The sequence below is a fragment of the Rhipicephalus microplus genome, chromosome 5, assembly GCF_043290135.1.
Source record: "Rhipicephalus microplus isolate Deutch F79 chromosome 5, USDA_Rmic, whole genome shotgun sequence".
Classification (NCBI taxonomy): domain Eukaryota; kingdom Metazoa; phylum Arthropoda; class Arachnida; order Ixodida; family Ixodidae; genus Rhipicephalus; species Rhipicephalus microplus.
In genome coordinates, this window is record NC_134704.1 from 92,038,387 (window position 1) to 92,049,046 (window position 10,660).

At 44.7% G+C, this 10,660-nt stretch overlaps 1 protein-coding gene across 1 annotated transcript; it reads left to right on the forward strand.

Moving 5' to 3' along the window:
• Positions 1-4,580: 4,580 nt before the first annotated feature.
• LOC142817861 (uncharacterized) lies at positions 4,581-8,674 on the forward strand. The gene is made up of 4 exons (XM_075895746.1): positions 4,581-4,731; positions 5,367-7,359; positions 8,128-8,178; positions 8,549-8,674. The coding sequence occupies exons 1-3, from the start codon at positions 4,686-4,688 to the stop codon at positions 8,147-8,149; spliced, it is 2,061 nt and encodes a 686-aa protein (XP_075751861.1). The 5' UTR covers positions 4,581-4,685; the 3' UTR covers positions 8,150-8,178; positions 8,549-8,674.
• Positions 8,675-10,660: the final 1,986 nt, after the last annotated feature.

Below are 10,660 nucleotides of genomic sequence, written 5' to 3' on the forward strand. Positions count from 1 at the left end.
TACATTATCCGTTGATATTTTGTAAACCATGCGTGTTTGTCTACGCAAATCTAGCATGACATCTCGCCTTCAGAAGTTTGTCATCACATCATCACATCACTTTAATACTTTAAAGACCCCCATGTAGGGGGTATTACATAAGGGGTGGGTTACAGGTAAATGTACACAGGTTTTCAAATGTAAATGTGCGCGGTGACCTTCTCTTTAAATGTTAATGGACACGTGATGGCTGGAACGTCACAGGGAAGGCCATTCCAGTCCACTGCTACACGGGGGGAAAAAGAGGCAGAAAAAGTAGTAGTGCGAGCATGTGGACAGGCAATTTGAAACGCGTGGACAGTGCGGTGAGATATGCGCGTCGGTGGGACGATGTAGGGTGCTTGATTAAGAGGGCTGTGAAAGAACTTGTGTAGCAAACAAAGGCTGGTAATGCGGCGGCGCACTGAAAGATTCGAAAGACCAGTTTCACGTTTAAGGGATGATATGCTTATGTTATATGAATATGAATAATGTATGAACCTGGTGGCGCGGTTTTGCACAGACTCTAATTCATTTATCAAGTATACCTGGTGCGGGTTCCATATGGGAGCTGCATATTCTAGTTTAGTTCGGATTAAAGATTTATAGGCGAGAAGTTTGATGTCAGGTGGGGCATGACGCAAATGACGCTTCAAAAAACCCAGAGTTTGGTTCGCTGATGATATGACGTTCGTGATAGCGTGCGCCATGAAAGATCACTGGATAAGGTGACGCCTAGGTATTCATAGGATTTCATTTGTTCAAGAGTAGAGTAGAGCAGTCTTTGAAGGGTCGTGTTTTGCAGGGACACGTGGGTTTTGAACGTGAGTCACTGTACCTAGCTTGCACGCCCAAGTCAAGTTTCAAGCTAGACTGTGGAACAAAATTCTTGAAAGCGTCGTGGCTAAAGGTGGACGCCATTGGCTTAGAGTTTATTTCCGATATTGAATATATAGAAATGAAACACAAAGAAAGAAGGAAGGGAGGTCTCTCAGAGCGACTTCCAGTTTTGTACTCTACACCCGGAGATAACAGAAGGGAAATAGAAATATGAGAAATAAAAACGAGAAAAGATAAGAAGAAAGCAAACACAAGCGAGTCACTGAATTCACTACAGCGTGCGGGATACCGCCACGAGTCAGACGTGTACGTACAAGCCCAAAAAGTACCAAAGTGCTTTGATGGTCTTGTGAGGCGTCTATTGATTGCGATGGTAATGGGGTAGCATCTGCCCGAAAAGCCGGTGGTCGTCTAGCCACCGCAGTACCCCAGAGAGTCTTTCTCTCTCCGAGGCAAGCAAGGACAGTGGCAGCACCAATGTTCGATGTTTTCTTCACTGCACAAAGTTGGCACACGGCAGTGTCAGACATTCCGATCAAGGAGAAGGAGAAGAAGAGAAAAAGGAAGGACTGGAAGGTTAGCCAATCCTCATTCCGTATGGCTACCTTGGGCTGGGGAAGGAGGTAGGGGGAATAATAGTTGACAGAAAAGAGATGATAAAAGAAAAAAAAAAGAACAGTACAATCGACGACACTGCTTTGCGTATATCCTCGTGAATGCATAGAACTTTATGCGGATGCTCCGAACAAGTGCTCACAAAAATAATATTTGTGATTGCATGTACAGTAACATTTATGTGGTATAACATTAGGCTTTAACATAATACACGCATGTAAACAAAATACAAGCTTGGATGGTGCACTGAGGAGCCATGCCACTTTATGTAATTGTGAATGATGCATTGAGAGTAAGAATACTGCGGTCTCTACCCCCACCCCCATGAACATTCATCGAAGAACGAATTCCTACAAATAAAGGCGCCTCATATCTAAATGTGCCCGTGCGCTGGGTAGTATTGCTGAGGCCGCCGTGAATTTGAAATTTCGCAGCTAAAATAAATGATAAATGCGCAAATATCATGTTTTATCAGATTATGATTGGTCTCTCCACGTTGCTGAGCCGGAGCTTTGGATGAAAATTGGACATATTGTTCGGATAAATTGTTGTAATGATTTAATCGGATGAAGGCAAGGCGAAGTTTAGTTTATTCTAGGTATGGCTGGAAACGAAGTAATCTGATCATAGAAAGCAACGCGTTTTCTATTCAATGAATAAGAGGGCTGGAAGCCACATTACCATGGGGAATTCAGCATGTGCATTCGTTGTTAAACGTTTCTAAACCACATCCTTTCTGGTTCTTTGCTATGCGTCTCTGTAGTTATTAGCACCAATATAATTCACTTTATTGAGCTCCAATGGTTTGAGCTACCATGGCTAGAAAGGGGGATTGGTCGAATATCCCCCTCATGGAGAGTTCCCTTCCATGTTTGGACAGAATAACGTAGACACTATAATTCACGTTTTAGGGGCGAAGCTACTTAAAGGGCCACCCGTTAGACCCTCGTCGTAGTACGTAACATGTCTTACGCTTTGACTTGCAAGCTGGTGCCGGTGGGAGATTTCGCTTGTGCGTTCTTGAAGAATAAAAAGTTCGCAGCGTGCGCGTTAAGTAAGAGCCGAATTCTCTTGTCTCTCATTCCCCATTAGCAGTCATTGGCATGTACATTGAGCACTATCTAACAGAAAAGGGTTGCCACGTTATACCCGCTGAGCGTAACCTCCTTGGTTTTAGAAAGGTTTAGCCATCGTTGGGCCACAGTGCCATGAATAAAATTAACTAGTATATACCATGAACTCGAGGTGGTTAAAGGTGGAAAGTAGACACGAAGCGCACGCCGTAAGAAAGTGTGCGTGTGCCACCTCTCGTTTAGTCCTTGAAATGTCCGCTGGATGGCGGTGATTCTTTGTGCGGAATATATGATTAAAAGATGTGAGATGGTGGTACTTGGAGTGTTGACTCGATGAACGAATGGACACGCAGAGAGATGCATGGACGGACGCATGGACGGATGGACGCATGAACGGACGCAGGGGCGGATGCATGGATGAAGACAGGGACGGACGCACAGATGGACGTGCGGACGCACAAACAGACGCACGCACGGACAGGCGGATGGACGCATGGACGGTCACACAGATGGACGCATGGACGGACGGATGCAAGAACGAATGGACGCACGGATGCTTCGCCCCACTGTCCATCTTTTCCCCCGTAGATATGCTGCCGTTTTTTGTTGTTGTTGACGAGTAATATATGACTACGACAAAACTCAAGCGAACCCCTACACGTGCACGCTTTTATTTTATGTTACAAATTTATTTTGTGTTCGGTACCCTCATTCTAAGGGTAATGCAATTTTATTTTCTATACCTCATCAGTACTTGCAACTTGGAAACCAGTGGTATAGTGACTCGTCACAGCGTTAGCTTTCACTGGGTCGTAAACCTTATATTCATGGGTACCGCGTTCGATTAGCCCGCTTTCTTAGGAAAGATCTAATTGAGCTTCTGCAATCATTTTTATTCGTAAACTGTATGCCATGCGGTTCTTTCTACGTGAACATTACTGCAGGGTCTTTAAAACGCTGTGCCAAGCTCGCTTTCTACTCAATGTTCCGGAAATTACAAGAGAAATACGAGGTGTTTACGCTTGAGCCACAGCCCTTTTATACCCACTTGGTTTCTTTGCAAGGTGTTCGCTAGGTGCGAAGGATCCCGCATACGAACAATACCCATACAGTAGATGCCACCAAAATACTAAGTTGTGAGCCCTAACACTTGCGTTGTGTTCCGTCTTTTAAAATTCCTTTTAAGGAGACATTGGGGCCTTGCAAACTTGCTTCATGTTCTTGTGATTTATTTCATAGTTGTGCAAATCTACGCATCTGTGTGCCTTAGATTCATCCACAGAAATGTGTTTCACAAGAATGCACAATATAAAATGCTGGATGCGAAGAACGGCCCCTAAATAAAGAAAACCAACACAGCCAGGTGAGGCAGTGGTTATTTTACAAGTTAATATATTCTTGTGAACAGCTATGGCTACCAAGCAGATCTTGGGCGTGAAGACTTCAGCTTTAGGAAAGCAACGTTTTCCTGTAAGCTTCAGTAATTTGATAACTGCGCTCGCTTTGTCACTTTATCCTCCATGATGACCCTACTATTACTCGACAACGGACCAGAAGGTCGCGGGATTAAATGCCGGCCACGGACGCCGCATTAAGATGGTGGCGTAGTGCTTGCGGTTCATGTAGTTGGACTGAGGTGCACGTTAATAAACATCACACTTTCAAAGCTTCAGAAGTTCTTTACTACCGAGTCTCTTATGATCATATATTTAACAAGGGCGGAAAAAGAACACAATGATTGTATTATGTCTTGTCCTTTCAGCTATCACGAAAGACTGTGCTTACCTACCAATAACCTATGAAGCAGAATACCATTGTTAGTGTCACTGTCACTAGTTATCGCATGGCCTATTTATTTTCTTTAAATGGACTACCCGACTAATCATTTGCAGCGTCATTGTTTACGTGTGCGGGTTGTGAAAAGTTTTATTCTTCTTGTTGCCGTCGACAGAATACCGTTTTTTTTGTGGGCGACAGGGATGAACAATAAGCAATGGCTTTTCTGCAGGAAACACGTGACCTATGAAACATGTCGGGACTGTGACTGGGAGACGTATATATACCTGGGCTAGCGGCGGGATAAGGTCACAACGCTTGGCCAGTAAGCGTTGATAAAGGGGAAAAACGGGCTTTTCCACCATGAACGGAAAACTTCTGGCAGCAGTCCTCACCGTCCTATGCTTTGGTGAGTGTTGGTGTCTGATTGTTCAAAAATGAAATGTTGTAAACTAATTGCTTCTAATCTGTGAGAAGTACCAATTTTATTTAAATATTTTTAGTGTTGCTTGAATTACTTCTATGATACTACTGATTGTTGTGGGTAGGAAAAAAAAATTAAAGCTTGTAGGGACCGTTATAGTTTCCTCCATGTACGGCATAATCTAACGAGTATCAGTACAAGTCTGTTCGTAAGGTGACAAGAAATTCAGAAAGATGTTTTTTTTTGGAACATTTTCATACTTTTGGGTAAGTTAATAGCAAAATTAAAACTCGCAGTATGCAATCTTCAACCATTGCAGCATAGCCGTCGCAATACGCCTCACCGAATCTCACGATTTTAAATAGCTCGGGAGAGATGGCGATAATAACACGTCATTTACTGGCGAAACAAGCACTCAAATCTCTTGTAGCGAGGATTTATGCTAAAAAAAGTGATACACTGTATAAGGCTACGCTATCCAGTTTAAGAGCTCAAAGTTATTGTGATGGGGTTACATAATGCCGACATGAAGCAAATAAAAGAGGTTTTTTCTGTTCTGTCACACAGTCTATTATACTAACTTTTTCTTACCATCAAATTGCCTTCTTTATATTTTTCAGCCTTTGCAGACAAAGCTGCTGCATTTGTAAAGGGAGCAGGGCAGTTTAGTTATGGCTTGGGAGGAGGCTATGGAGGCCTAGGAGGCTTTGGTGGCCTAGGAAGCTTCGGTGGCCTAGGAGGTTTTGGTGGCGTTGGAGGCTATCGCGTTCTCGGAGGCTACAATGGTCTCGGGGGCCTAGGAAGCCTTGGTGGCTTCGGAGGTCTGAGTGGCGTAGGAAGCCTTGGAGGTCTCGGTGGCTATAGCGGCTATCGTGTCCTCGGAGGTTACAGTGGCCTAGGAGGTGTCGGAGGTCTTGGTGGCCTAGGAGGTCTCAGTGGTCTAGGATACCTTGGAGGTCTCGGTGGCTATGGAGGTTCTCGTGTCCTCGGAGGTTACAGCAGCCTTGGAGGCCTAGGAAGCCTTGGTGGTCTAGGAGGTTTCAGTGGCCTAGGAAACTTCGGAGGTCTTGGTCCCTATGGAGGCTATCGTGTCCTCGGAGGTTACAGTGGCCTTGGTGGCTTAGGAAACCTTGGTGGCCTAGGAAGTCTCAGTGGCCTAGGAAGCCTTGGAGGTCTTGGTGGCTATGGAGGTTATCGTGTCGTCGGAGGTTACAACGGCCTTGGAGGCCTAGGAAGCCTCTATGGCCTAGGAGGTCTCAATGGCCTAGGAAGCCTTAGTGGTCTTGGTGGCTATGGAGGTTATCGTGTCCTAGGAGGCTACAGTGGTCTCGGAGGTCTATCAGGGTATGGAGGTCTTTCTGGTCTAGGAAGTCTCTCTGGCCTTGGCGGTCTTTCAGGTCTCTCTGGACTTTATGGAAGCTCCCTTGCTCTGTCAGGGCTTAGCGGAGGCCTCAGAGGACTAGGCGGACTGTACGGGCTTGGTGGTTATTCTGGTCTCAGTGGACTCTCAGGGTTGTACGGAAGTTACTCCGGCCTTGGAGGCCTTTCTGGTCTCATGGGAGGTTATGGAGGTTACTCCGGCCTTCTCAACGGTGGTTACTTGGGTGGATCTTCAAGAGTTTTTGGAACCTATAGCCCATCTGTATTATCATACGGTACCCAATTCGGTTCAGTAGGCTACCCAGCTTCATTCCGAGGACTAAATGCACGTGTTGTGGGAGGTTATCCCGGAGTCTCTGGACTGTATGGAAGCTCTATCGGTCTCTCAGGACTTGGAGGCCTATCTGGACTCCTGGGAGGCTATTCAGGCTTGTCAGGTCTTTCGACTTTGTACGGGGGATACCCAGGCGTTTTGGGTGGACTCAGCGGTCTTGGAGGATCTCTAGGACTTCTCGGTCGTGGTTTTGGTCTCTCCGGCCTATCTGGCGGTTACTACGGACCCCTAAGCAGTGGTTACTTGGGTGGCTCTTCAGGACTTTTCGGACTCTCTAGCCCATCTGTATACTCGTATGGCGGCTCGCTCGGCTCACTAGGCTACCCAGGATCTTTGGGAGGTCTTTATGGAGGACTTAGAGGACTCATTGGAGGCTACTCTGGTAGTTATCCCGGATACTCCCGTTTAGTTGGAGGCTACACTGGTCTGAGTGGGCTTTCAGGACTGTATGGAGGATACCCAGGACTCTCTGGCCTGTCTGGACTTCTCGGAGGTTACTCTGGCCTTTCCGGCATGTATGGAAGTTACCCTGGTTTTTCCGGTATTTCCGGAGTATTCGGAAGCTACCCGCGTTCATTCGGCCTCTCTGGCGCATATGGTAGCGGGTATGGCAGCTCACTTGGATACGGCCCATTCGGAGGCTTTGGCTACCCTGGTGTTTACGGTGGGAGATTGGGTGGATTCGGTGGCTACGGATTCGGTGGCCTAAGTGGATTCGGTGGCCTTGGTGGATTCGGCGGCCTTGGTGGATTCGGCGGTCTTGGTGGATTTGGCGGCCTTGGAGGATTTGGTTCATTCAGTCCCGTCTCGGGAACTCTCCGTAACCTGGGAACAACCTCAAGCATTGGTGTTCTTCCTGGTGTTGTTTCAGGAGCAGGATCTATTAGCGGCGTGAAGGGGTAAGTGTTCACAAAGTTCTCTGAATGGTCTCTCTAAATTTGTATATCATAGCTGCTTTCTTGACAGCAACAACTGAATAATTGGTATGCTAGCGTTATCACGTGATGGAACAGAACGTTTTAACACTCCTACATTGCAAGAGTGCAGATAGCCACAACTTGCATGAGGGTAAATGGGGATACTTTCGCTTCACCTTGTTTTTCGCAACATCGAAGTCTTGCATAATATGAAGTATAACTGCTGTTACTTATAGTATTACTCCCATTTATATAACTCCTGTTAACTTACGTGTGTGCAAGTAACGCACACAAATTGTTGTTGTTAAGCGTTAGTGAAGCTATACCAGAAACCCAGAAACATTTGCTTCCACTTTCATTACTCGTTCGCGCCTTTCGTGTAGAAGTACATAGAAGAGACAGCTAGAAGCCCATTGGCTGTCTTTTATTGGAGCGAAATGCGCTTGCGCTTCATGGCACCAGGGTACACTGAAGTACGTGATAGCTCAAAGTTCTTGATTATCGTATGCTCCAAACATCTTTCTTTTATACGGAAGATATGTAGCTAATATTCTCCATTAAGAAAATAACAGGTTTAACGAAACATCTTGCGCTCTCAGCCACCAATGTGCTGCAAAGGTTCGAAAATGTAAGAGTAATTCAGCTGTTAATGGTCCGCACATTTTCTCAACAAAGGGCGTTGGTAATGTAGGTAGCTTGGGAATTTTATATTGTCTACAAACCGTATTTTGTTGTTGTTGTTTTTTGCAGAGTGAAGACTGTTGTGGTCTGAAAAGCAAGTTATTTCCCCTTCTTCATTACGTATGTTATTTTATGTTATTTATTAGGTACTAGCAATGTTGTAAGTCGTGTAGGCGTTGCCAGCAGCAATAACTAAACTAATGCTGACCCTTACAGGAGGTTTAAATTGGTTAACTCTACAGAAAAAAAACAGTTGTGTTTTTCATTTATTGAATCTCAACGGCCATCTCAAAAGCGTGATTCTAAGTTACACCATGAAAATATTCCCCTATAATGCCATAATAGTGGATTATGATCAAGTGTATATTAAGTTATCTATTTTTTACTAAAAAAGGCTGTTTTAGTCGATGCTTTTGTGGGTAAATTTTAACATATTCTTTGTAGTAGGCGTTAGTTGAAAGTTCATTCCAACTTTCATTCCTCGTTACAGATACAAATTCAAGAAAACAAACCAATAAACAATAAAATAAGGGCTTCGAAAATCTACTGAAGCCACGGAAACTGCGGCGAGGCACCATCCCCGACTACCTTGCAAAATAAACTGTTCCTGACACTAGCTGTTGTCTTCCAGATACGCTTTTTTTGCATGAACTTTTACGCCAACTCACACTGCCAGGCAGACTAGGTTCAGCATCATAGCAACATCAAAACTGCCCATCAAAACTCCACCAAATTCGGAGGAACAATGGTGCAGACTGTACGGTGTCTTGGGTAATGAGTCGTCATCGTCACTATGCTGTAAATACGGGAATCGGAAAAGTGTGTGATCTATTTTATATTGCACGGGCGGATGCTAAACTTGAAGCTCATACGCAGATTACATCACATCGTTTTGGTGTGACAAATCTTAAAGCAGCGTACCTCTACGCCAGGAAGCTGAGTTCCCCGAACTTTGCATTCATAAGAGCTAAGACGTTTGCTAAGGGGGCCCACTTATCCTTCTGCGGTCACATTATCGGTCATTATTATCGGTCCCACTAACGTATGATGGCTATCACGCGTCATAAACGTAAATATGCCACTATGTTTGTGTCCGAGTTGTTGTGATCCAGAAGTAATGATTCTATAGTCGACGGGCGGCCATGCACTGCTTCCGAATTTCGCAAGCATGAGTGCAATCATTATACCAGCATTTCATGTATTAGTGATATTTAAATTTCAGTGAGCGCGTATAGCACCCGTTCATAGGCGATGTAAATCTTCAAGGAACGTGATCCATGGAGAGAGAAGGGGAGGAGCTATAAGCTATTTCAAAGGACGTATCGTTCTTACAAGTGTTATCACAACTGCCTCCCGAAATTTTCAAGAACCGCGGTAAAACTTCCAACCGCTGAACAATATATAAAGCAGTGGTTAATAACAACAACTTTAAAGGGTTTACGTCCCAAAGCGGCAACATTGTTATCAGAGACGGCGTAAGAAATGGCATCAGAAATACTAGCAGATGTGGTTTTCTAACGTGCATCTAATAGACCCATGTGTCTCTCGGGTTCCATTTTCCTGGAAATGCAGCGGCCGTGCGGTGCCTGCGAAACAGCAGTCAAGCACTGTCACCCTTAGATAAAAGATGCGGCTTCAAAACTAAAGTTGTGAGGGGTAGAACGAGCTGCAGGAAAATAAAAACAATGTGAAGGAGGGAACTGATCTTTCGCCTCTTTCTTTGTGAACATCTTGTGTCTGACCAATCAGTACAAAGATGGTCACTAGCGTAACGTAAAAGGTAATAAAACCCGATAGTAAGAAACACAAATATCTAAAACATTTTTTTGTTCTATCTTACGTCTTTCAGCTAGCTTTAGATTTTTACAGATAAGCAATGTACAGGTTTCAACATCGCTGTCATTTATGAGGTCGATGGCAACGACTCAATCGATATTGATGAGGTTTTTAAGTTCTTGATCCAGTTACGCAGTTTTCTGATGAGACCAGCACACCACTGGCAGAGTCCTTTGAAGGGACACCAAAGAGGAACAAAAGCTTAGTTTCTATTGACAAACTACACTCTGAGCACTATATTACCATAGCGATCACTATTATATGACTCATTTTAGCTGACAAAATCAAGGTTGAAATTTTATTTTTCAAATTTCGCGACGAAATCACCATACGTGACGTCGAAAGTTTCAAATTGCATTTTTCGTGCTTTAACAACATAGACTCAATGAAATTTTCAAACACCGTACGCCAGGTCTACGGCACCCACAGATGACAGTTTAATTCATCTTTATTGATTAGAAGCTACGTGAAACCCAGTGGGCACCTTAAAAATCTGTGATGTCGTAGAGTTCGGTGCGGGAATCTCAAAGTGGCTTCTCCGCCCACGCTTTCTTTTCGCGTGTTTTCTGCTTACCAAGCGTCAGGTCACGGTAGGAGTGCTGCTGTCGTGGAATTGTACTTTACTAATACGCAAAAAATGGCAGCATATCCATGAAGTGAATGATGAATAGTGGGGCGAAGCATCCGTCCGTCCATTCGTTCTTGCTTCCGTTCATCCATGCGTGCGTCTGTGTGGCTGCCCGTGCGTCCATCCACCCAACCGTGC